The sequence below is a fragment of the Euleptes europaea genome, chromosome 7 (assembly GCF_029931775.1).
Source record: "Euleptes europaea isolate rEulEur1 chromosome 7, rEulEur1.hap1, whole genome shotgun sequence".
NCBI classification, from domain to species: Eukaryota; Metazoa; Chordata; class Lepidosauria; order Squamata; family Sphaerodactylidae; genus Euleptes; species Euleptes europaea.
The window spans coordinates 90,533,115-90,559,316 of NC_079318.1; the positions used below are offsets into that span (position 1 = coordinate 90,533,115).

Here is a 26,202-nt window from a genome sequence, read left to right on the forward strand (position 1 = left end):
CTAACTCCTTCTAGACATCTGCATTTCCAAGTTGCCCCGTTTGGGTTCACTACCACAAGATGGGGAAGGGGGGGGTAAGGGTCTCTGGATTAAAGTCTGCATTTTTATCCCAACCCTTCCCTGAGGACGCCGTGTGTCCTTCCTCCTGAGAGCCAGCGTGGTGTAGAGGTTAAGAGCGGTGGTTTGGAGAGGTGGACTCTGGTCTGGAGAACCGGGTTTGATTCCCCACTCTTCCACATGAGCGGCAGACACTAATCTGGTGAACTGGGTTGGTTTCCCCACTCCATCACATGAAACCAGCTGGGTGACCTTGGGCTAGTCACAGCTCTGTTAGAGCTCTCTCAGCCCCACCTACCTCACAGGGTGTCTGTTGTGGGGAGGGGAAGGAGACTGTAAGCTGGTTTGAGTCTTCCTGAAGCGGTACAGAAAGTCGGCATATAAAAACCAACTCTTCTTCTTTGCCTCTGCGATATCCTCACAACAGCCCTGTGAGGTACGTACAGCTCAGAGAAAGCGATTTGCACAAAGGTACCCAAAAAACTTCATAGCTGCCAGAGGACTGAACCTGCATCTCCCCAGTTCTACACTGGTGCTCCATTTCATTTCATTTACTTTACTTTATTTATACCCCACCTTTCTCCCCAGTTGGGACCCAAAGTGGCTAACATCATTCTCCACTCTTCCATTTTATCCTTACAACAACCCTGTGAGGTAGGTATGGCTCAGAAAAAGGGATTTGCTCAAAGGCACCCAAAAAACTTACAGCTGTGATGGGGACTGAACCCGTCAGTGCTCTTTTATTTTATTTTATTTATACCCTGCCTTTGTTCAAAGCTGCCTCGTACTGAATCAGACCCTTGGTCCATCGAAGTCAGTATTGTCTACTCAAACCGGCAGCGGCTCTCCAGGGTCTCAGGAAGGGGTCTTTCACATCACCTACTTGCCTAGCCCCTTTAACTGGAGATGCTGGGGATTGAACCTGGGACCTTCTACATGCTAAGCAGCGGTTCTACCACTGAGCCACAGCCCCTCCCCTTTCTTCCCAATGGGGACTCAAAGCTGCTTACATCATTCTCCTCTCCTCCATTTTAGCCTCACAATAACCCTGTGAGGCAGGCTAGGCTGAGAGTGTTTGACTGGCCCCAGATCACCCAGCGAGCTTCCATAGCAAGTGAGGATTCGAACCTGGGTCTCCCAGATCCTCCAAGACTCTAGTCACTACACCACACTGTCTCTAAGCACTACACCTTTTTAAAAAGAAGGTTTGGTTAAACTGACGGAAGGGGTAGGAAGCGAATAGCTACTAATGAAGCTGAAACACTCAGGTGCATATTTTTTTTAAGCAAGCTTTTACCAATACGACAGTATTGCTAACCACCCAGAGGCAATGCCTGTTGGGATCCACCAATTATTTCCATGGCACCACCAGAATGCCTTACAAAGCAGCAAGGTAAAAGATTCTCTGCCCCAAGGAGCATGCAATTGATGGCAATCACTCAGCGCCAAGGGAGGGGAAGAGGCCGTGGCTCAGTGGTAGCGCCTCTGCTCGGCATGCAGAAGGTGCCAGGTTCAATCCCCGGCATCTCCAGTTAAAGGGACTAGGCAAGTCGTTGACGCGAAAGACCCCTGCCTGAGACCCTGGAGAGCTGCTGCTGGTCTGAGTAGACAATACTGACTTTATAGAATCGATAGAGTTGGAAGGGGCCATCTAGTCCAACCCCCTGCTTAATGCAGGATCAGCCTAGAGCATCCCTGACAAGTGCTTGTCTAGCCTCTGCTTAAAGACTGCCAGTGTGGGGGAGCTCACCATCTCCCCAGGTAGCTGACTCCATTGTTGAACAACTCTTACTGTAAAAACATTTTCCCCCTAATATCCAGCCCGCAATTTAAGCCCATTATTGCGAGTCCCATCCTCTGCTGCCAACAGGAACAGCTCCCTGCCCTCCTCTAAGCGACAGCCCTTCAAATACTTAAAGAGAACAATCATGTTCCCCCCTCAACCTCCTCTTCTCCAGACAGAAAGTTCCCACCTCCTCAGCCTTTCCTCGTAGGGCTTGGTCTCCAGGCCCCTGATCACCCTTTGATGGACCAAGGGTATAAGCAGTAGAAGGCAGCTTCATGTGTTCAAGGGAGGGAGACAGAAGGAGGTCCAGTGGCCACAGGGCAGAGCTTCAGCCCCCTATCTGAGCTCCCCTTTGCATCAGAGTCGGTCTTAACCATGGGGAATCTGGGGCAGCCGCCCTGGGCCCCACACCAGGAGGGGCCCAGCCCTTGGCTCTCCCCAGTTGCCACTGATCTGTCATGCTGCATAAGACTCCGGCAGCATGGGTGGGGGGGAGAGGGAAATCTGCTGTACTGATCAAACCCCCACAAGTGCATGCACAAGCACACACACATGCTGTCTGAATGATTCTGGGGCCCAGTGTCTCCAGTTTTGCCAGAGCCCCCAGAATCACCACGGCTGCCTCTGCTCTACATATGAATAGGGTATGTGTGTGCGAGGGAGAGCCTGCGAAAAAAACACAAATCAGTCAGAACTGCCAAGAGGAAGAAAGCTGGGCAGATTTCCCTGATCGAAAACAGGAGCGACTTCCATCCCCAAATCAGCTGCGGTGGAGAAGAAGAAGACGAGTTGGTTTTTATATGTTGACTTTCTCTACCACTTAAGGGAGACTCAAACTGGCTTACAATCACCTCCCCCTCCCCTCCCCACAACAGACACCCTGTGAGGTAGGTGAGGCTGAGAGAATGTGATTTGCCCAAAGTCACCCAGCTAGCTTCATCTGTAGGACTGGGGAAACAAATCCAGTTCACCGGATTAGCCTCCGCCGCTCATGCGGAGGAGTGGGGAATCAAACCCGGTTCTCCAGAGCAGAGTCCACCGCTCCAAACCACCGCTCTTAACCTCTACACCACGCTGGCACCTCTGACCCGCATCCCCATCTCTCTCTCCCCCCACCCCAAAGAGCCCCCCTGCTCTGCTTCTGCACAGTCCTATCGATGCCTCTTAGTCCTGGTCAAGAGGGGCCCCCCAGACATATATATACATATATACATCCTTCCTGCCTCGCCAGCCCTTGTCCTTCTCTCCTCCACTCCCCCCCCCTGCCGTCAATGTTCATTCCAGTGACAGTCGAGGCTGAGCCGCGCTCGTCACCTGTCAAAGCGACAGTGTGCTACAGGCGCCTGTTGTGGTTGCCTAGCAATGCTCGGCACGCTGGTGCCGTGTTCCTGGCAGAGGATGTGCCATGCCGTCGGGTTCCCGCCTCTCCCCCCACCCCTGCCGTTCTCCTTTCCCATCCACCAGGTGCCAAAGGGGCCGGATTCTCGAGAGGTGTTTAAAAGGATCTGGCAGGGGTGCTGGAAGGAAAGGGAAATGGAAGAGAGAGGTTAGGAGAAACGGGGAGATCGGGACAAAAAATAGGAAGGGGGAGAAGGGGAGGGGGAAAGAAGGGGGAAAGGAGCAGGGTTCTGGAGAGGGGCTAGACGAGAAGGTCAACGGCGTAGGAAGCTGGTGGTTTAAAAGCAAAACTATCTGTCCCAATGGTGGAAAGGGCTGGGGAATCATCTGCTTGAGGAGAAGCCGGTGTCTAAAGGCAATGGAAAGAAGGAAATGGCAAAGGTCGATACACAGAGAGAAAGCACGGTATTTGTGAGAGAGCAGAATGAATAACAGGGTATTTGCAGTTAGGGGAAAAACAAACCCTGCTTCATTCATAAACACAGAATCATAGAGTTGGAACGGACCACTAGGGTCATCTAGTCCAACCCCCTGCACAATGCAGGAAATTCACAACTCCCCCACACACACACCCAGTGACTCCATGCCCAGAAGATGGCCAAGATGCCCTCCCTCTCATCATCTGCCTAAGGTCACAGAATCAGCATTGCTGACAGATGGTCATCTAGCCTCTGCTAAAAACCTCCAGGGAAGGAGAGCTCACCACCTCCTGAGGAAGCCTGTTCCACTGAGGAACCGTTCCCATTGTTAGAAAATTCTTCCTAATGTCTAGACGGAAACTCTTTTGATTTAATTTCAACCCGTTGGTTCTGGTCCAACCTTCTGGGGCAACAGAAAACAACTCGGCACCTTTCTCTATATGACAGCCCTTCAAGTACTTGAAGATGGTTATCATATCCCCTCTCAGTCTTCTCCTCTCCAGGCTAAACATACCCAGCTCCTTCAACTTTTCCTCTTAGGACTTGGTCTCCAGACCCCTCACCATCTTCGTTGCCCTCCTCTGGACATGTCCCAGCTTGTCTATGTTTTCAACACGTACATGGTGACAAGAACAGGGGGCCACGATTGAACCTTTCTCTCATTCCACAGGTATAAACTGCGGCTTCACACTTCAGGGCCCTGGGTCCACGCAAAGTGATGGGTTTGACGAGCGAAAAATGTTGTTAATCGGAGGGGGGGCCCTCACGTTTCACCAATGCATTTCCCAGTCTAGGGCAGCACAACTCTGAATAACCATGCTAGGAGGCAGCGTCAGGGGAAGGCCTCAGCCTCAGTTCCCTGTCTGTTGGGTCCAGTCTGGATCACCTGGCCGGCTACAGGATGAGGGCACAAAAGAGGATCTGGCGCTGCTTTAATCATGACCCAGGCAGAATTCGATAAAGCTGCTGAAGAGGTAAAAAAGCTGAAGACTCAACGAACTGACCAAGAGATGCTGGACGTCTATAGCCACTTCAAACAGGCTACTATTGGAGATGTAAATACAGACCGTCCTGGGATGCTTGACTTCAAAGGCAAAGCCATGTGGGATGCCTGGAATGCGTTGAAAGGAATGTGCCAAGAAGATGCAAGGAAAGCATATATAGCAAAAGTCGAAGAACTGAAGGAAAAATATGGAATGCAATGAACTCATACAGGCTGCCTTAAATATAAACAAGCCTTGCCAATACTGTGGATAACTAAATGTTGTACTACCCACTACTGCAGTGCCAAGCAGTGATGCCACTTTAGAGTTAATAGTTGTGTAAATGGTTTGCTCTGTGAACGTCTAATGGTTTATAGAATAAAATTACCAAGTTCATAAAATAAAAAAAATTTAAAAAAGGATGAGGGGACAAGATGAACCATACTTCTGATCCAGCAGGGCCCTTCTGATGGTCTTAAGATCTGCACTGGCTACTGGTTTGTATTGAAGCACCTCTCTCTGAGTGGGTCACTTGAAGGACGGCCCGCTCCCAGACCAAACCTGCCTACGCTGGAACTCCTTCTGCCGGGGCTGTGCTCTGGGTGACCCAATGAATGATCCCAATGTGATCCAGTAGACTGGAACAGGAGACTGAGCCACACCAGGTCCCAAAGCTTTCGGGGCCACCACAAGCCAGTCACTGCCTCTCAGCCCGTCCTATCTTATAGGGTTGTTGTAAGAGGGAGAGGAGGGGGTGAACCACATTTGAAGAAGAAGAAGAGTTGGTTTTTATATGCCGAGTTTCTCTACCACTTAAGGCAGAATCAAACTGGCTTACAATCATGTTCCCTTCCTCCACCCACCACAGAACACCCTGTGAGGCAGGTGGGGCTGACAGAGCTATAAGAGAGCTGTGACTAGCCCAAGGTCACCCAGCAGGCTTCATGTGTAGAAGTGGGGAAACCAACTTGGCTCACCAGAATAGCCTCCGCAGCTCATGTGGAGGAGTGGGGGATCAAACCCAGTTCTCCAGATCAGAGTCCACCGCTCCAAACCACCGCTCCTAACCACTGCACCACGCTGGCTCTCTTCCACGCTGGCCAGCCTGAACTTGGAGCGAGGGCAGAAGAAGAATTTAATAAAGAAACAAATAAATTTGGAAGTTAGGTGGGTGGTTACTTGAAACAGTTCCTTTTCTGTGGTGGCACCAGACCTCGCAACACCCACCCCAGATGTCTTTGCCTTTCTTTACACAAAAGCAAAAAAATATTTTTGACAGCGTTCAACTGCTGTTGAGTCATTCATCTATCACATATATATCCCTCACATCTGCCAAGGAGGCTGGGCTCCACCACCCTCCAATTTCATTCTCACAGCCACCCTGTGAGGTAGGTCTGGCAGAGAGAGGGGGCAACTGGAGCAGTTGTTAACCCAGGGCTCCCCAGTCTTCATCTGACACATCAACCACTGCATTGTGCAAGTGCTCTGGGAAGCTCTGAAGGCTGATTGCTCTTCTTTATGTATTTTGTTTGATTGCAAGCGAAACGCCACAGGGGAGGCAGGGGCTGTGGCACAGTGGTAGAGAATCTGCTTGGCGTGCAGAAGGTCCCAGGTTCAATCCCCGGCATCTCCAGTTAAAAGGACCAGGTAGTAGGTGACGTGAAAGACCCCTGCCTGAGACCCTGGAGAGCCGCTGCCGGTCTGAGTAGACAATACTGTCCTTGATTGACTGATACTCTGAGTCAGTGTAAGGAAGAAGAAGCAGAGTTGGTTTTTATATGCCGACTTTCTCTACCACTTAAGGGAGAATCAAACCAGCTTACAATCACCTTCCCGTCCCTACAACAAACACCTTGTGATGTAGGTGGGGCTGAGAGAGTGTGACTAGCCCAAGGTCACCCAGCTGGCTTCGCATGTAGGGGCAGGGAAACAAATCCAGTTCACCAGATTAGCCTCCGCCGCTCATGTGGAGGAGTGGGGAATCAAACCCAGTTCTCCAGATCAGAGTCCACCGCTCCAAACCACCGCTCTTAACCACTACACCACGCTGGCAGCTTCATGTGTTCAAACTGTGGGCATAAGATACTTTGGAGGTGTCGATTGAGGGCCAGTGTGGCGTAGTGGTTAGAGTGTCCAAATAGGAGCTGGGAGACCTGGGTTTGAATCCCCCCTCTCTACCATGCAAGCTTGCTGGGTGGCCTTGGGCCAATCACACACTTTCAGCTAACCCACCTCACAGGGTTGTTGTGAGGATCAAATGGAGAAGAGGAGGACGACGTACGATGCTCTGGGCCCCCACTGGGGGGGAAGTGAGGTATAAGTGAAATAAATAAAATAAAAAATCAGGCGAAAGGCAAAGCACAAAAGTTTCCATACAAGGTCACCCGCATCCATCCATCTGAAGCAGTTCAGCAGCGAGGCTGTTCCGTTTGGAGAGGGGAAATTCACATTTAAATCCCCTGCTCAGCCATGAAGTTCACCAAAGCCTCAGAGAAATCACTCTTTCCACCTAACCTACTTTCCAAGGTTGCGGCAAGGGTGAAACGGGATGCCCGGCCACGCGGGCTGCCGTTCCTGCGTTTCTCGGAGGAAGGGCTTCACAGACATTCATTGCATTCATAAATCCACCTAGGCTGGTTAGACTCTAAAGCAAGCCGAATGATGCAAAGAATTCATCCCGTTCAAGGCCACGGTTTGGGTGGGACAAGCCAGCAAAACCATGGGCTGAAAGGGGAAGCCAAGAATGAGAAGATGGGGGTGACCAGAACAAAGAGAACATCCAAGTCTGGGGGGGGGGTGTCCCTGTTGGCAAAGTATGCTAAGTACGCAGAGAAGGGTCAGACACACTGATTAAAGATTAAGTTGCCTTTATTGAGGGAACTTTATTGAGAGACAGAGCCCACAGCTGTCTAGCTAGCTAAGGAGGAAGGTAGAATGACTTCCGAGAAGAAGGAGGAAATTGTCCCCTAAGAATATCAGTCTAAGGACAGACAAGGTAAAGGTCCTCTGTGCAAGCACCAGGTCATTCCTGACCCATGGGGTGACGTAACATCCTGACGTTTCCTAGGCAGACTTTGTTTACGGGGTGGTTTGCCAGCGCCTTCTCCCCCAGTCATCTCCCCTTTACCGCCAGCAAGCTGGGTCCTCATTTTACCAACCTCGGAAGGACGGAAGGCTGAGTCAACCTTGAGCCAGCGACTTGAAACCGACTTCCTTTGGGATCGAACTCAGGCCGTGAGCAGAGCTTGGAATGCAGTACTGCAGCTTACCACTCTGCGCCATGGGACAGACAGGAGGTGTGGAAAAAAGGTGGAAAGGTCTCTGACCTTACAGCCCTAACTAGCTGACCACTTGCCCACCCCCCTGCTGGGTCTTCTGCTCAGTTCCTTTGCAAGCTAGCCATTGCAACTCTCCCAACAGTCCCTTGGCCTTTGCTCACTAGTCAACTTGCACCTGGCTGAACCCCTTCACATTGCTCACGTGATATAAGCAAACCTCCACGTGAAGACTTCCCTAAAAACAGCTTGTCCAGGAGAAGGGCTTCAGCTCAGCTTTCTCCCTGATATGATAGTTCTCAAATCTGCTTTTGGGTGTCCCTTCCTCTCACTGGTCAACCTGTATCTGGCTGTACCACATCAAGCTGCTCAGGTGACACAAACACTGCTCTGAGTGAAAACTTCCCTGCAAAGAGAAATCCTCAGGGAGGAGGGCTCTAGACTGGGCTTCTCCCTGATATCGTAGTTTTCTACATGCAGAGAGTTTGGGCTGCAATCCTGCAGAGGATGGCCACGGGCAGAAGGAGATGTGCAATTTTTGAATAGATGAACACATGAAGCTGCCTTATACTGAATCAGACCCTTGGTCCATCAAAGTCAGCATTGTCTACTTAGACCGGCAGTGGCTCTCCAGGGTTTCAGGCAGAGGTCTTTCTGTTGGGAATAAATTTTGTTTGATTTAGACAAAAGTCTTTGTCTGTTTTGTTGTGACTCTTCTGTAACCACAATCACGATTCATCGGCTCTGATTTACAACGCTTTCCCATCACCTACTCGCCTAGTCCCTTTAACTGGAGATGCCGGGGATTGAACCGGGGACCTTCTGCATGCCAAGCAGATGCTCTACCACTGAGCCACAGCCCCTCTCCATGGCTCTCCAGGGTCTCAGGCGGAGGTCTTTCACAGCACCCACCTGCCCCGTCCCTTTAATTGGAGATGCCGGGGATTGAACCGGGCTTCTGCATGCCAAGCAGATGATCTACCACTGAGCCACGGCCCCTCCCCATGCTTCTCCAGGGTCTCAGGCAGAGGTCTTTCCCATCACCTACTTGCCTAGTCCCTTTAACTGGAGATGCCGGGGATTGAACCTGGCACCTTCTGCATGCCAAGCAGATGCTCTACCACTGAGCCACAGCCCCTCTCCATGGCTCTCTAGGGTCTCAGGCGGAGGTCTTTCACATCACCCACCTGCCCCATCCCTTTAACTGGAGATGCCGGGGATTGAACCGGGCTTCTGCATGCCAAGCAGATGATCTACCACTGAGCCACGGCCCCTCCCCATGCTTCTCCAGGGTCTCAGGCAGAGGTCTTTCCCATCACCTACTTGCCTAGTCCCTTTAACTGGAGATGCCGGGGATTGAACCTGGCACCTTCTGCATGCCAAGCAGATGCTCTACCACGGAGCTACGGCTCTTCCCCAATTATTCCCCTTCCAGCTCCCACCTCACATAATTCCTGGGGGAGTCCCCTGGCCCCAGAAGTAGCAATTGGGGGGGGGGCATTTGAGACTACAGCAAGGGAAGGAATATGCACGAGCTGTGCTTTGCAGATGGAAATCTCTTCCATCCGGAGACATTTCTGGCGGATCCAGGCCTTTGTTATCATTATTTTTGCACGAGGTGCATTCAACCGCATGAGCACGCTCCAGCTCAGATGCAAGGTGACCATGTCAGTGAGACCTTGGCTATATCGTAATACAGACCCCTTTCCCACGCATGTGCAATTTTAAAAGTGGGATTTCTCCGTAGGACTGGCACACTCAGTGGATTCAGCACCACGGACAGCTCACACGAACGACACCCCCCCCTCCCCGCGCTAAGGCTGAAGTGGAGAAATACTCAGCAGTTCAGTAAGAAGGAAGCCTGAATCGCCCAAGCTTGTCAGAGCCTGGAAGCTAAGCAGGGTCAGCCACGGTCCATCCTTGGATGGAAGACCACCACAGAAGTCCAGGGTTGCTATGCAGAGGCAAGCAAAAGCAGACCACCTCTCTTTGTGGTGTAGTGGTTAAGAGCGGTGGTTTAGAGCGGTGGACTCTGATCTAAAGAACCCCACTCCTCCACATGAGCAGCGGAGGCTAATCTGGTGAACCGAGTTGGTTTCCCCACTCCTCCACATGAAGCCAGCTGGGTGACCTTGGGCTAGTCACAGCTCTCTTAGAGCTCTCTCAGCCCCATCTACCTCACAGGGTGTCTGTTGTGGGGAGGGGAAGGGGATTGTAAGCTGGTTTGATTCTTCCTTAAGTGGTAGAGAAAGTCGGCATATAAAAACCAACTCTTCTTCTCCTTCTTCTTGCCTGGAACGCCCATTAGAAGGGGTCACCATGAGTTGGTTAGGACTCGACGGCGCGTTCTTCAATCAGAAGAATAAATCAATTGGGCTGGGGGGGGGAGAAATTCTGGGCCTCTCACTGTGTGTCACTGATCCACTGTGGATGCCGAATGTGTTTCTGGTGGGTGGGAGAGGCACCCTCCAGAACCACTTCCTCTCTACTGGGCAGGATATAGCTTTAGAAGCTGTGTCTCAGTGGCAGAGCATTTGCTTGGCATGCAGAAGGTCCCAGGTTCAATCCCCGGCATCTCCAGTTGAAGGGACTAGGTGATGTGAAAGACCCCTGCCTGAGACCCTGGCGGGCCGCTGCCAGTCTGAGTAGACAATACTGACTTTGAGGGACCAAGGGTCTGATTCAATAGAAGGCAGCTTCATGTGTTCATGTGTTCAATAGGCCGGGAAAGCAATCCTGTCCGGATATGAAATGAGATCTAGGAAGGAATAGTGGTATAGTGGTTAAGAGTGGTGGTTTGGAGCAGTGGACTCTAATCTGGAGAACTGGGTTTGATTCCCCATTCCTCCACATGAGCGGCAGACGTTAAGCTGGTGAACTGGGTTGGTTTCCCTGCTCCTACACACGAAGCCAGCTGGGTGACCTTGGGCTAGTCACTAGCGCTCTCTCAGCCCCACCTACCTCACAGAGTGTCTGTTGTGGGGAGGGGAAAAGAAGGTGATTGTAAGCCAGTTTGATTCTTCCTTAAGTGGTAGAGAAAGTCGGCATATAAAAACCAACTCTTCTTCTCAGGAAAAGGGCCAACAGGTCACTGGTTAAGCACCTGCTTTGGATGTAGAAGGTCCCTAGTTTGATCCTTGCCACCTCCCGTTCAAAGGCCCTCAAACAGCAGGGCCCGGGGGAAAAACCATCTTCAGCCAGAGACCCTGGAGAGCAGCTGCCAGTCAGAGCGGACACTGCTGAGCGAAATCAACCAACAGACAGACTCCACATGAAGCAGCCTCCTGTGTCCATAACGGCAGCCAGTTCATGAGCCTGGCATCGATTGCCTTTGCAGGCTCTGATTTATTTTGCGCTCAGGGCCCTCCAGCTCATGTCGCTCCGAAGAAGCCAATCTATTCTGTGCAGAATCCAGTCCCTGGGGCAGATGCTACGCCGTCATCCACACGCTGGGGGAAGGGAGGAAATTTCTGGCCCTCGTCGTGGCAGATGTATTGTGCAAAAAAAAAAAAAAACACAACAACTCCCAAAACTTCACATATTTAGAAGTCTGAGTAACACCATCCCCTCCCCAACCCAACCCAAACCTGCCCACATTTTCAGAACTCACATAAAGGATATCTTTGGCAGCTCAAAGACAGGACGCAAAGATAATGACTTCCTCCCATTATTTGTCCCTGGCATCTGCTGTTTAGAAGAAGAAGAAGAGTTGGTTTTTCTGTGCCGACTTTCTCTACCACTTAAGGAATAATCAAACCGGTTTACAGTCAAATTTCCTTCCCCTCCCCACAACAGACACCCTGTGAGGTAGGTGGGGCTGAGAGAGCTCTAAGAGAGCTGTGACTAGCCCAAGGTCACCCAGCTTGTCCCCACAGCACTTGCATTCAAAAGATTACTTCCTCTGAACACGGAGGTTCTATTTAATCACGGCAAAATAACCATAGACAGACCTATCCTCCGTCAATGGCGGGTATAAGAAAAAGAAGAGTTGGTTTTTAATTGTGCTGACTTTCTCTACCATTTAAGGAAGAATCAAACCGGCTTACAATCACCTTCCCTTCCCCTCCCAACAGACACCCTGTGAGGCTGAGAGCTGTGACTAGCCCAAGGTCACCCAGCTGGCTTCATGTGTAGGAGTGGGGAAACCAATCCAGTTCACCAGATTAGCCTCTGCTGCTCATGTGCAGGAGTGGGGAATCAAACCCAGTTCTCCAGATCAGAGTCCACCGCTCCAAACCACCGCTCTTAACCACTACACCACGCTGACTCTCTTTAGATGTATACTGCTGCTAAACATGGGGGTTCCATTTAGCCTTAGATGGAACATCAGAAGAGTCCTGCAGGCTCAGACTAAGCATCCACTTAGTCCAGCAGGCTACATTATTCAGGGTTACACTGCCTCTGAACAGGGAGGCTCTTCCTTTCTTTTCTCCCTTAGAAGCTCCTTGATTCATAAATCTTGAGCAGCATAATTCTAAATCTATTGTTCAAGGAATATAAGGACTGAGACAAATTTTGCCACTGCCAATGGATCGCTGTCACTTAATAAAGAGGGTGTTAGCTCAGAAACTGCTTTGCAAGACGAAGGCCCCCGGTTCGATCCCTGCTGCCTGCAATTCAAAGGCCCTCACATAGCAGGATTCTAGTCCAATCTGTTTGAAGAGGAACAATATATCTTGATCTTAGATCCGCATAAAAACAACTTTCCAGGAGCATGTGTGCTAGAGCAAAGCTTCTTAAACCATGGGTTGTGACCCCAGATGGGGTCGCATAGCTGAATGTGGGGGTCGCGAAAAATGTCTTGGGTGAAAAGGGGTTGTGAGTAGGAAAAGTTTAAGAAGCTTTGTGCTAGAGAATCAATAGAACCAGAAAAATGGGCAGGTCCTTTCCAAACATGGTAGGTTCATGTATCTACCTTGCATAACCATAGAAGGGTTAGCATTCAACAGGGAGGTTCTGTGTAAGCCATTATGGTAAATCTGGCAAGACAAACCTCTCCTCCTTCATGGGTCCATCAAATCCCCATGCAAAGTCACCTAAGCTAGTGGTCATCATTGAAACTTGTGGCAGTGAGTTCCAAATATTCTGTGGCTCATCAGAAAGCCCGGATTATAGAAGAAGAGTTGGTTTTTATATGCTGATTTTCTCTGCCACTTAAGGCACAATCAAACCGGCTTACAACTGCCTTTCCTTCCCCTCCCCACAACAGACACCCCATGAGGTAGGTGGGGCTGAGAGAATGTGACTAGGTCAAGATCACCCAGCTGGCTTCATGTGTAAGGAGTGGGGAATCAAACCCTGTTCTCCAGATCAGAGTCCACCACTCCAAACCACCGTTCTTAACCACTACACCACACTGGCTCAGCAAAGTATAAACATCTAAATAAGTAAACAGAGAAGTCCCAGAGAGCCAAAGACACAATTTTTGGCCTGACAGGTGTACCTCCTAAATCCCAACTGGTGGTTACTCAATAGCGAGGGAGAAACACTTTGTGCATGCTCAGATAAAAGAAGTCACAAGAACCCCGGAATCGACTTGCTCCCTAAGTGTGACCAGGCAGGACACCCCCTTGGCTGGTTATCAGATACAGATGCAGCGGATTCCAACATCTGGCAGTCAGGAAACTACCAGAGGATGATTATCTCTATCTTCCCTCCAAAGGGGGAAAAGACTCCACCCTCCGCTATCCAGACTAAGAGCGCTTTCTTCCACAAAGCCACCTAGTCCTATTAAACGCTTTTAAAGCTCCCGGCCATCCCCGTATCATGTGGCAATGAATTCCCTAAGCTAATAACACATTATTGCTTCGTATGTTCCCGAGCTGAGACCGGGCCTTGAAAACAGATCTTGAAGTTGGAGCCCCCTTGAGTCCTTGCTCAAATTAAGCCGTGGGCAGAAATTATCTTCTGTTTCTCGCCGCTCTTTCCCCAGTCCTCCGCAGCTACCGCTAATCATCTTCCTGCAGTTATGCTAGCTAATCAAGATGCTTCAGGAACCCTCCATACTTTGCCACCGGGTCGAGAATTTTACAAAACGTGGACCACAAAGAGGATTGAGGAGCCAAGCAAAAGGTCCAAGCCTTTTTGAAAAGGAAAAAAAATAGGGTTTTTTCCCCTGAATTATTAAAGTATTAGTAATTACATCATTAGCCAATAAAATAATTACGATCTGGAACAGACCCTAAGTTTGCATAAATCAATATCGGTATCGGCCTGGGATTTGCAAAACATCAGAGAACGCTGCTCTGTGCAGAGTATTATTTTTCCTTGGTAATTTTTATCAGCGTGGAGCGTTGAACGGTGCTTTTTGATGGTTTGGAGCGTTTCATGCGTATTAGTTCAACAATCCTTGCAAGAGGGTAGCCAGCGTGGTGTAGTGGTTAACAGCGGTGGACTCTAATATGAAGAACCGGGTTCGATTCCCCGCTCCTCCACAGGAAGCCTGCTGGGTGACCTTGGGCCAGTCACAGTTCTCTCCGAACTCTCTCAGTCCCCGCGGAGCCAGGCAATGGCAAACCACCTCCAAATGCCTCTTGCCTTGAAAACCATATGGGGTCTGTCTGTCTGTCTCTCTCTTTCTCTTTCTTTCTTATTTTTTATTTATTTATGTGCACATGGCCCAGCCCAACCAAGTGACATTTATGTCATATCCGGCCCTCCTTACAAATGAGTTCAACACCCCTGATTTAAATTGTAATTTATTATGTTTTAATTGTTTGGAATATGTTGTGAGCTGGCCCGGGCCTGGCCTTTCTGCGGAGGGGGAGGATAGAAGCTGAATAAACAAACAAATGAATAAAAATTAAGTATAACTGCAACCAAGGCTGCATCAACAGAAGTATAGTGTCCCGATCACGTGAAGTGATGGTATCGCTTTACTCAGCTCTGGTTAGACCTCACCTAGTGTATTATGTTCAGTTTTGGGCACCACAATTTAAGAAAGATGTAGATCAGAACATGTCCAGAGGAGGGCAACAAAGATGGTGAGGGGTCTGGAGACCAAGTCCTATGAGGAAAGGTTGAAGGAGCTGGGTATGTTTAGCCTGAAGAGGAGACGACTGAGAAGGGGATATGATAACCATCTTCAAGTTCTCGAAGGGCTGTCATACAGAGGAGGGTGCCGAGTTGTTTTCTGTTGCCCCAGAAGGTCGGACCAGAACCAACGGGTTGAAATTAAATCAAAAGAGTTTCTGTCAAGACATTAGGAAGAATCTTCCAACAGAGCGTTTCCTGAGTGGAACAGGCTTCCTCGGGAGGTGGTAAGCTCTCCTCCCCTGGAGGTTTTTAAGCAGAGGCTAGATGGCCATCTGTCAGCAATGCTGATTCTATGAACTTAGGCAGTTCATGAGAGGGAGGGCATCTTCGCCATCTTCTGGGCACTGGGCGTGTGTGGGGGAGGTAGTTGTGAATTTCCTGCATTGTGCAGGGGGTTGGACTAGATGACCCTGGTGGTACCTTCCAACTCTATGATTCTATTCTATGAAGGCACTCAGATCAAAACCGGCACCCAGGAGACTGTTTTTGCAATGGTTTGGAAGGTGGGCCCTGAGAAAAACATAGGCAGCAGAGACAAACTTTGGGGAATGAGATGCAGATTAAAAAGCTGAACGGCTTTCAATTTTATTGCTCTATAGGCTAGCCTAATCTTGTCAGATCTCAGAAGCTAAGCGGGGTCAGCCCTGGTTAGTTTTTGGATGGGAGACCACCAAGGAAGTCCAGGGTTGCTACGCAGAGGCAGGCAATGGCAAACCACCTATGTTAGTCTCTTGCCTTGAAAAACCTACGGGGTTGTCAGAAGCCGGCTGGGACTCAATGGCACTTTGCACACGCGCACACACAGGTTGATACTATGGGATGCCGTCTACTTCTGAATATCACTTTTTGTTCATTTCTTACGGTTTCCTGGGGAGGGCACTGGGACAGCTCCGGATGAAGATGATGAAGAAGATGAAGAAGATGATGAAGAAGAAGAGTTGGTTTATATGCCGACTTTCTCTACTATTTAAAAAATAATCAAACTGGCTTGCAATCTCTTTCCCTTCCTCTCCCCACAACAGACACCTTGTGAGGCAGGTGAGGCTAAGAGAATTCGGAGAGAACTGTGACTGGCCCAAGGTCACCCATCTGGCCTCGTGTGTAGGAGTGGGGAAACAAATCCAGTTCACCAGATTAGCCTCCGCTGCTCATGTGAAGGAGTGGGGAATCAAACCCGGTTCTCCAGATCAGATTCCACCGCTCCAAACCACCGCTCTTAACCACTAAACCACACCGGCTGATGGTGCTTTTCCAGGCCCAAAGACGCTCTGTGCACAGATGATACCGACACTGTGCGAGACACCCAAAAGGAAGCATCAGAAAAATTCTCTAACTGTGCACACTGTCTAAGAAAGCCCACGGAGGGTGCCTCTGCTTGGCATTCAGAAGGTCCTGTGTTCAAATCCCCAGTATCGCCAGTTAAAAGGATCAGGTAGCAGGTGATAATGGAAGACTTCCATCTGAGACCCTGGAGAGCTGCTGCCAGCCAGAGTAGGTAAGAGTTTCTGATAGACCGAGGCTCTGACTCGGCATAAGGCATGTTTATGATTTCAATCTGCATTTTCTTTCCTGCAGCACGCTCCATTTCTGTCTCATGACAAACCCCGCACTGCAAAAGCTGATAGGCACTTGAATTTGATGGCCTTTTATATGAGACAATGAAACATTGAGCAAAGCGGTAAAGGAAAGGAGGGCAGGACTGCAGGATAGGGTAAGGACGTTTAGAGCGGCTTCGCCAGGTCAGGCTGCCCTACAATCATAGAATCACAGGGTTGGAAGGGACCACCAGGGTCATCTACTCCAACCCCCTGCACAATGCAGGAAATTCACAACTACCCCACACACCCCCAGTGACCCCTACTCCATGCCCAGAAGATGGCCAAGATGCCCTCCCTCTCATCATCTGCCTAAGGTCACAGAATCAGCATTGCTGACAGATGGCCATCAAGCCTCTGCTTAAAAACCTCCAGGGAAGGAGAGCTCACCACCTCGCGAGGAAGCCTGCTTCACCGAGGAACCACTCTAACTGCTAGAAAATCCTGTCCAGCACCCTCTTCCGCTGTGGCTCAACAGTTACCCCCTCAGAAAGCCTATAAGACAGGACACGGAGGCCAGCTCCTGCCTTGTTATTGTCCCCACAGCACTTGCATTCAAAAGATTACTTCCTCTGAACATGGAGGTTCTATTTAATCACGGCAAAATAACCACAGACAGACCTATCCTCCACCAATGGCAGGTATAAGAAGAAGAAGAGTTGGTTTTTATGTGCCGACTTTCTCTGCCGCTTAAGGAAGAATCAAACTGTCTTACAATAGCCTTACCTTCCCCTCCCCACAACAGGCACCCTGTGAGGTAGCTGGGGCTGAGAGAATGTGACTAGCCCAAGGTCACAGAGCTCTAAGAGAGCCAAAGTCACCCAGCTGATCTCCTTCCTTTCCTTTCCCCACAACAGACACCTTGTGAGGTAGGTGGGGCTGAGAGAGCTTGAAGAGAACTGTGACTAGCACCCGGTCATCCAGCTGGCTTCATGTGTAGAAGTGGGGAAACCAACCCGGTTTACTAGATTAGCATCTGCTGCTCATGTGGAGGAGTGGGGAATCAAACCCGGTTTTCCAGATCAGAGTCCACCGCTCCAAACCACCGCTCTTAACCATTACACCATGCTGGCTATAAGAATCTGGGCCTAGCTTAAACTCAATGTCCATCCGTGGGAGACTGGCATTCCCCTGCTTCCCTCACTGCCCCCACCCCACAACCACCAAACCGAGGTTTTGCAGACAGCTTCGACCCTGCGACTCCATTTCCCACGTCTCCGGACTGCGGCCGTTCACCCTAGGAGCATTTCCGAACATGTGTCCAGGGGCAAAAACGCATGACCGCTTTGTCCTCCTCTAATCCCTGTTTCAGCCAGGATTCAGCCAGGATCGAATGCATGCGTTTCGTCTCATGTGCGTTCGATCCCGGCTAAAACAGGGATTAAAGGCGGATAAAGCGGTCGTGCGTTTTCGCCCCAGGTTTCTCAACTCTCGTGGCACGCCCTTACCCCAAGACCTGCCGTCCCCCACCCCCCTACGCCTTGCCCAGAGAAACTTTCTTTTCTCCCTCCCCGATCGCCACTGGGGAAATTTGGAGCCGATCCTTCTGGGAACCGGGGGCGATGTACCCCTCGTGGCATCCTTTTCACGTCAAGCCGTTTCCAACGAGCAAGAATTATCAAAGGCCTGAGAGCGCTCTCGGTCGCTGTTCCATTTCTCGCCGCCCCCGCAAGCACGGCAATCCCCCCCCCCATCCCCACTGAGATCAGAACCTGCCCCCACGGGGGGAAAAGGGGGGAGAGGAAAAAGACGAGGGGGGAAAATACATACAGCGGGGCGTCTCCTTTCACCTCGACAGCAGAGGCCTGGGAGGTTCAATCGGTTGCCAGGGCAACAACAGCTGCCAATTGTGGGTACCCAGCAAGTTAAAAACCATACCCAGCGGGCAAAATTGCCTTCCTCGTACTCTCCAAGGGCGCGTTCCCAAGATCGCTTGGCGTACATTAGTAAAAAAAAAAAAAAAACCTTTCCCAAACACACTCACTACATTTTAACTGAGGAGGGCAGACCACGAGGCACTGGGCCGTGGACGGTGGGGAGGGGAGTTGAAGGGCGGTGGATAAAAACCGAGGCAGCGTTGACCCGTGGGGCGGAATCGAATCGGAAGTTCGCCCACACGAAATCATACGAAGAAGCTGCCTTATGCCAGTCAAAGCACGGCCCTACCTAACAGCTTCTCTGCCTGGCAGTGGCTCTCTGGGGTCTCTGGCGGAGAAAGGTCTTTTCCAACATCTGCCACCCGAGGTCCCTTCACTGGAGACGCTGGGGGTTGAGCCTGGGGCCTTCTGGATGCAAGGCGGGTGCTCTAAGACTCAGCCACAGCCACCCCCAAAATAGCCCATGAAACAGACTGAAATCAATGGTCCATCTTATTCAGCATGGCTCTCCACGGTCTCCAGCAGGGGATAGTCTCTCGCAAGACCTTGTTATCCGAGATCTTCAACTGGAGATGCGAGGGATCAAACCCAGGACCGGCTGCACGCCAAGCACCCCTGAACCATGGCTGTCCCAAGCTGGGGAGAGGCTGTGGCTCCGTGGTAGAGCATCTGCTTGGCATGCAGAAGACCCCAAGTTCAACCCCCGGCATCTCCAATTAAAGGAACCAGGCAAGTAGGTGATGTGACAGACCTCTACCTTGAGACCCTGGAGAGACCCTGCCAGTCTGAGTAGACAATGCTGACTTTGATTGACTAAGGGTCTGGTTCAGTATAAGGCAGCTTCCATGTGTCCATGTGTGCTGAAATGGACAAGAGATGCTCCAGAGGCAGGTGGCTGAATTGCCTTCACCATGCCTATCCCCTAAGCCCGTCCCCACACATCAGAGAACTTATGCCATGGGTCTTTTTGGGGGGGGAGAGGGGGAATACCTCCCATATTATCCTTTGCAACTGTACATCTATCATAGCTTAAGGACCTACCCTACCCTGTAGATCTAGAATGCAACAAACAAGCATTTCAAGCGATAAGCATTAAAGCCACACTTTTGTCACAGTTGTCGTGAAGCTATGGCCACCCCTGACCTGTACAACACACATGCACAAACCTCTCCAGGTGGCATTTGTGTATTTTGAGATTTAAAAATGTAACGTGTGAAAGACTTTTAAAAAATCTGCCCTAGGAATCGCTCCCTGTACAGGTTGTCCTTTCTGCCATCAGCACTTCGTTGACCCCGATAAAGGTAACTGCAAAGAGACACAATTCAGCCGACAGCTTCGCGATACCTGCCCCGAGCTCTGCCCCTCAGCTCTGAGCACGGCGAGAGCAAACCGCATAAGGAATCCTCCCTCTAAACTGCACAAGGAATCAAAGAAAGGTTTTGAAATGCAGGACTGAGACTCCAAGAAGACGGCAGGAGGGTGTCGCAGTGGCAGCAATTCTGTAACGGGGCCGCCGGCCACAAAAAGATGCCAGCAACAGCTGCGCCCATCCAAAAACAGTAGATGTTTGAGACGAAAACTTGTTATTCTTCTTTCACCAGGACTAGAAACTTAGGACCGTGTCAGCCACTGCCTTTCCGGCACATGTAGGGATGACATGCTAAAGCCGCCGCTCGTCAGGGAAACAGACAAGTGTTTTCAAAGAGGTGTGCCCTTACTTCAAAGATGCAGCTATGCGCCAGGAGGGGGCAGCAAACAGGTCAGGATGCTCATTTAGACGCAGATATCTTTTTAAAAAACACACTGGTGCTGGCGCATGAAAAAGCTCTCTTCCTAAAAAGTTGCAAGAGGACTTCCCTCGGCTTCTGCCAAAAGCCGACTCGTGATTCCCAGGACTCACAATGACAAGCCAGGGAGAAAAGACACTTGGCTGTTTGGATGCCTGGACAGATTCCTATTATATCCCCCCTCTCCCTTTTATTTCCCTGCAAGCCTCTTAGAATCATAAGAGTTGGAAGGAACCATCAGGGTCATCTAGTCCAACCCCCTGCACAATGCAGGAAATTCACAACTACCACTCCCACACACCCCAGTGACCCCCTACTCCATGCCCAGAAGATGGCCAAGGTGCCCTCCCTCTCATGAATTGCCTAAGGTCATAGAATCAGCATTGCTGACAGATGGCCATCTAGCCTCTGCTTAAAAACCTCCAGGTAAGGAGAGCCCACCACCTCCCGAGGAAGCCTGCTCCACTGAGGAACCGCTCTGTTAGAAAATTCTTCCTAGTGTCTAGACGGAAATTCTTTTGATTTAATTTCAACCCGCTTCTTCTGGAAGCCTGTTGCAGAGGATGGAGTGGAATGTATTGCCAAGAATTGGGACTAGGTCCTTTGCCACGACCCGTTTTGACACATTCTCAGTCCCAACGGATCGGCTGTGAATAAATCAGCAAGTCACCGCGACCTGGCACTCGGGGAATGAAAAATGCCGGGCTCCAGCGCCAGCCCTGTCCAAGGATGCCGCATGTCCTTCTCCCTCATCGCAGACGGGTGGAGACATATACCGGAAAGGGTGAGCATTATATCATGTTAAACCAATGGCCTGTCTAGCCCAAGGCTGCCTCCTCTGACCAGCAGTGGTTCTTCAAGGCCTCGGCAAGGACTCTTCCCAAAGCCCAGACCTACCATGCATGATCCCCATTTAGCTAAAGGTGGTAGGAGTTCGCCTAGGAGGGACAGCTTGCAGCCGGACGCCCTCCACACGGGGAAGCATCTGAATTGCTCACAGGCAAGAATTCTCTAGAACGCACCGTTCTGATCTGAGTTGTCCGTGCTGCCGAAAGGAACTACATGTACAAGGAGGAGGATCGGAGGCCTGGAGACCAAGCCCTACGAGGAAAGGCTGAGGGCATTGGGAATGTTCAGTCTGGAGAAGAGGAGGGGGGACAGGATCACTCTCTTAAAGTATTTGAAGGGCCATCACTTAGAGGAGGGCAGGGAGGTGTTTCTGTTGGCAACAGAGGGTAGGACTTGCAATAATGGGTTTAAATTGCAGGAGGAAAGATACCAGCTGGATATTAAGGGGGGGATTTTTACAGTAAGGGTTGTTCAACAGTGGAATGGGCTGCCTAGGGAGGTGGTGAGCTCCCCCTCACTGGCAGTCTTTAAGCAGACGCTGGACAAGCACTTGTCAGGGATGCTCTAGGCTGATCCTGCATTGAGCAGGGGGTTGCACTAGATGGCCTATATGTCCCCTTCCAACTCTATGATTCTTTTCATCCTCCTTCCATTGGTGTGGCCTGGACTTTTTGGAGGGTGAGGGAATTAGACAGGCATCTGGATATGCATAAACCTATTTGGCTAACAGAGACTGTACTGTACTTTCACATAAACCAAGTTCACAGAAACTGACAGGGGATCATGACAATCCAAATGGAAGGCGTGATCACCCCTACCTTCCCCCCCTCCAGCTGTGGCTGCATACAGACTGTTCACACATGAAGTATGAAACGAATCTTGCTTGAAATTAGACTGCAAAACCATACTTGGGCCAGGATGTTCATCTGCATTACAAAAGCCCTCTCTTCCATTTTCTATTCTGCAAGAACAATGATCAGGCTAAGGCAGAGCAAGAGATGAGGCTCAGAGAGGTCATTTACGCCTCATGTCTGAAAATGGGAGGGCACTTTGCATATGCTCCATGATACCGGTGGCTTTTCCCTTCAGTGTCCTCCGACTGAGACCAAAACGCAGAAACTGGTGGCAAGGCGCTTCAAATTAAGCCCTGCTATGCGTGACACATACCCGCTGTGTAATGTTTGGTTGTGAGAAAGGTGCAGAACTGAGAGGCCGCAAACCTAAGGTCACCCATTGTGCACTTCGAATTCAGCCAAACCAAATGCCGCCTTCAACCCAATATTGCGCTCACAGTTGCTAATGCAGACTGAAAGACCAAGATTGACCTACTGAAATAATGGGTTGGATCCTCCACCTATACAACTGAAAATACAACCCAGCGATACCTGAAGGTCATGGGGGTAGCACGGATCCTGAGAATGCATGGCAGAGGAGATAAAAGAGGCGTCGCAATCAGAATGACACAAGTGTGTAGATATGCCTCCAATGGGCATACCCAGATCGATTCTCCTCTTGGTCCTTGCAGGATTAGATTCTCCTAAAAAGCTGTCTCCTCCCTCCCCTCACCGGCCAATGCCTGTGGCGGTTTTCTGTTCAATAAGCAGTAAAGAACTGGGGTGGGTGGGGAATGAGATAAGGATGCTCACAGGGCTGCAGCAGAAAAGGGGTTAAAAGACGGGTAGCATCCGGATTATTAGTAGCGGAGCATCATTTTGTAAACATATGTAGTTCCCATGGCAACCGGAGCCAGGTTCCTTAGTTACGGGGAGAAAAAAGGCACGGGGAGTTTGGGAGGGGAGAGATGGCAGAGAAAGGCAGGCAGAACTGGTGGAGAAATTGTTTTCTTTTCTGGGATTCCTGGAAGCGTCACCAGAAGGAATGAAGGGGGTGGGGGAACAGACATCGAGAGAGGAGGTGAGGGGAGAGAAAGCAAGATCCAGGTAGCCCCAGAGAGGAGGCATCGCCAGGATACACGCTAGCTACGCAAGTCCTAAAAAACAGCCTTTTTCTCCATCCATTTCCCCCCCACAAAGGACTCCAGCCGCTCATTCAGTAGGAAGGCGATATTGATAAGAGGAGTGAGTCAGATATGGTCCCCCCCCCTTTTCCCGCTCTTCCTTTTACAAAGAGGGTTTCTAAAGACCTGGCAAGGTGCGGAGTGGCCAGGTGCATCCAGGAGCCCTCCCAAACCCTATTGGCCAGGAGAAAAGGGAAGGAGGGAAGCCAGTGGTTCTGGTCCATATCCCCAACGGTCCAGCCCACAATCTGGATCTTTGGCCAGAACGAGTCCCCCGGCTCCACACAATAAACCCTTTCCTTTCACTAGGCCCCGAAGGAAAGGTTGCTGTCAGGTAACCCCCATGTCCAAAGACTCCAGGTCTCCACTACACCAAAATGCCCCAGCCAGGCCATGCCAAAACCTCCAAGCTCATAACCGTGGGCCTCCCCTCTCCTGCACCGCCATGTTCATCCCTCCCCCAATTCACCCAGCTCTCCATGTTGGCCTCTCCATTATTTGAATCCACACCACGCTGCTAAAGCTGCCCCCACACAATTTTTCACAGGCCCCCCAATTTCTTCTCTGCAGAAGGCGGCCCATTCTCAGGCACAGCCAAACCTCAGACCTTCAACCCTCCCCAGGCCACATGGCCGAAACCCAATGTCTCCCCCACACGCACACACCAAGGCAGACTCCTGCAATGGTCCATGCTTGGGACCCTTTTCGGTGGAATCGTGCCCAGTTCCCTGGTACCCACCCTCAGACTGCTGCCGTGGCTGCTCTAACCGGCAGGCGTCGGGTCTCCCTTGCTTTGGGGCCACAAATCAGTTGGGGGGGGGGGGCTGCTACACCCCCGAAAGCCTCCACCATTCCTAATCCCACACTCTCTAAAACTGGACCACCGATTTTGCCCTGTCTGAAACCAACTGCCTTCCCTTCAGATGCTCTCCAATTGGGGCACAGCGGGCTCTGGGTTCAAGAAACCCAGGGGCCGAATAAGGGGCATCAGGCGCCAAGATTTTGGGGGGAAGGGGGGGACATGCCTGACGAGGGCACTTTTTGCCCTCGAATTCCCACAACCGGATCCCCCCTCCTTTCCTTATGCCCCCCCTTTTCTCAAGGCATAAGCTCTCACACCACTGATTTCCAATGCCTGCCAGATCCCCTCCTCAATTTCCCTATCCCCCCACCCCAAATGCAAGGTGTCCCCCCATGGAATCCACCCCAGCCTGCTGTCTATCTTCACCCCAAATTCAGCCAGACTCCTGCCCTCCAGAGCATCCCTGCCTCCCTCCCTCCCCCCCATTTTCCTTAGAAACACGCTCCACGCGCCCCCAGACCCACCGCCGGCCCCCTTTAGGGAGCCCCCCCTGCCTGATCTCCCCCCCACCAACCCACCCCCTGCTCTAACCCAACTTCACCCCCCTCCCCTCGACGGCTCCCCAATCCCCCCCAGCCCACCCCCCCTTCCCGCCTCCCACCCACCTCCACCGCCCCCCACACACGGGCCCTCTGTCGTCCCCCCGGCCGCCCCCCAACTCACATGCCAGATGATGAAGAAGATGAGCGAGGCGCAGAGGACCAAAGTCAGCATGTAGCAGAAGGCGGCGAAGGTGAACGTCATGGTGGGCCGGTGGGGGGGGGGAGAGGCGGGGGGGCGGCCGGCAGGTGTCTCGGGGTGGGGTGGGGTGGGGGGTCCCCCCCTTTGCAACCTTCCCCCCCAACGGAAGGCGCCCGAGCCGGCTACTTGGCCATGGGGCGGGGTGCCAGCCGTCGAGGAAGCGCTCCCGGTGGGGTGGGGGAGCGGGTGGGGGGCGGCTGCTTTCCTGGGGAGGGGGAGGCTGCTAAAGGCGCGGCCGGCTCCCCGCCGCCCCCATCCTCCCGCCTCGCCCGCCGCCGCCGCTCCTGCCGTCTGTGTGCCAGGCGCCCGGGCGGGCAGAGCGGGGCGAGGGGAGGAGCCGCCGCCGCCGCCGAGAGGGGAAGCCGCGCCGACGGGGCGGCGCCAGGCACGGAGGAGAGACGGAGAGACCCGCGCTTACTCGGCAGGAAGCCCTCGCCTGCCGCCGCCTGCGAGGTGGCCGGGGCTCCTCCAGCCCCCCTAGGCTTGCTCGGGAGGAGGCGCCGCCGGGCTTGGAGCGCATGAACCCAGGAAGCTGCCTTCCACCGAATCGGACCCTCGGTCCATCACAGCCAGTATTGTCTACTCAGACCGGCAGCGGCTCTCCAGGGTCTCAGGCAGGGGACTTTCACATCACCTACTTGCCTAGTCCCTGTACCGGGATATGCTGAAGATTGAACCTGGGACCTTCTGCATGCCAAGCAGATGCTCTACCACTGAGCCACAGCCCCTCCCCATTGCTCTCCAGGGTTTCAGGCAGGGGTCTTTCACATCACCTACCTGCCCGGTCCCTTTAACTGGAGATGCTGGGGATTGAAACTGGGACCTTCTGCATGTCAAGCAGACCCTCTGCCACCGAGCCAGCCCCCACCCCCCCATGGCTCTCTAGGGTCTCAGGCAGAGGTCTTTCACACCACCTACTTTCCTGGTCCCTTTAACTGGAAATGCCAGGGATTGAACCTGGGACCTTCTGCATGCTAAGCAGATGCTCTACCACTGAGCCACGGCCCCTCCCCTTAAAACATGAAGCTGCCTTATACTGAATCAGACCCTCAGTCCATCACAGTCAGTATTGTCTACTCAGACCGGCAGCGGCTCTCCAGGGTCTCAGGCAGGGGTCTTTCACATCACCACCTTGCCAAGTCCCTTTAACTGGAAATGCCGGGGATTGAACCTGGGACCTTCTGCATACCAAGCAGATGCTCTACCACCGAGCCACAGCCGCCGCCCCCCCCCCATGGCTCTCCAGGGTCTCAGGCAGAGGTCTTTCACACCACCTACTTTCCTGGTCCCTTTAACTGGAAATGCTGGGGATTGAACTGGGGACATTCTGCAGGCCAAGCAGATACTCTACCACTGAGCCATGGCCCTAGGATGGCATGGGGATGCAGCCCAATCCGTTGACTTGGGGGGGGGGGAGAAGTCCCACTGAGTGCAGGGGGGGGGCTTAACTTCTCAAGCGGCGTGGCATGATTGCATAGTTAAATGGTGGGACTCCCTGCCCCCGGACGGGGAAGGGCTGTG

At 51.8% G+C, this 26,202-nt stretch overlaps 2 protein-coding genes across 2 annotated transcripts in view; one reads left to right on the top strand and one right to left on the bottom strand.

Annotated features, from left to right (window-relative positions):
• The window catches only part of CNIH2 (cornichon family AMPA receptor auxiliary protein 2), a 71,770-nt gene extending 47,057 nt beyond the window's left edge, over positions 1-24,713 (bottom strand). Inside the window, exon 1 of the mRNA XM_056852617.1 lies at positions 24,604-24,713. Within this exon, the coding sequence (XP_056708595.1) occupies positions 24,604-24,684 (81 nt within the window). The 5' untranslated portion in view covers positions 24,685-24,713. The remainder of the gene's footprint in view (positions 1-24,603) is intronic.
• LOC130480176 (acyl-CoA-binding protein-like) lies at positions 4,579-5,033 on the top strand. Its single transcript, XM_056852618.1, has one exon. The coding sequence runs from the start codon at positions 4,599-4,601 to the stop codon at positions 4,863-4,865; it is 267 nt and encodes an 88-aa protein (XP_056708596.1). The 5' UTR covers positions 4,579-4,598; the 3' UTR covers positions 4,866-5,033.
• Positions 24,714-26,202: the final 1,489 nt, after the last annotated feature.

What these genes read in the sequence shown, in the direction of transcription:
- LOC130480176 (XM_056852618.1), top strand. Translation starts at nt 4,599, where the DNA reads ATGACCCAGGCAGAATTCGATAAAGCTGCTGAAGAGGTAAAAAAGCTG.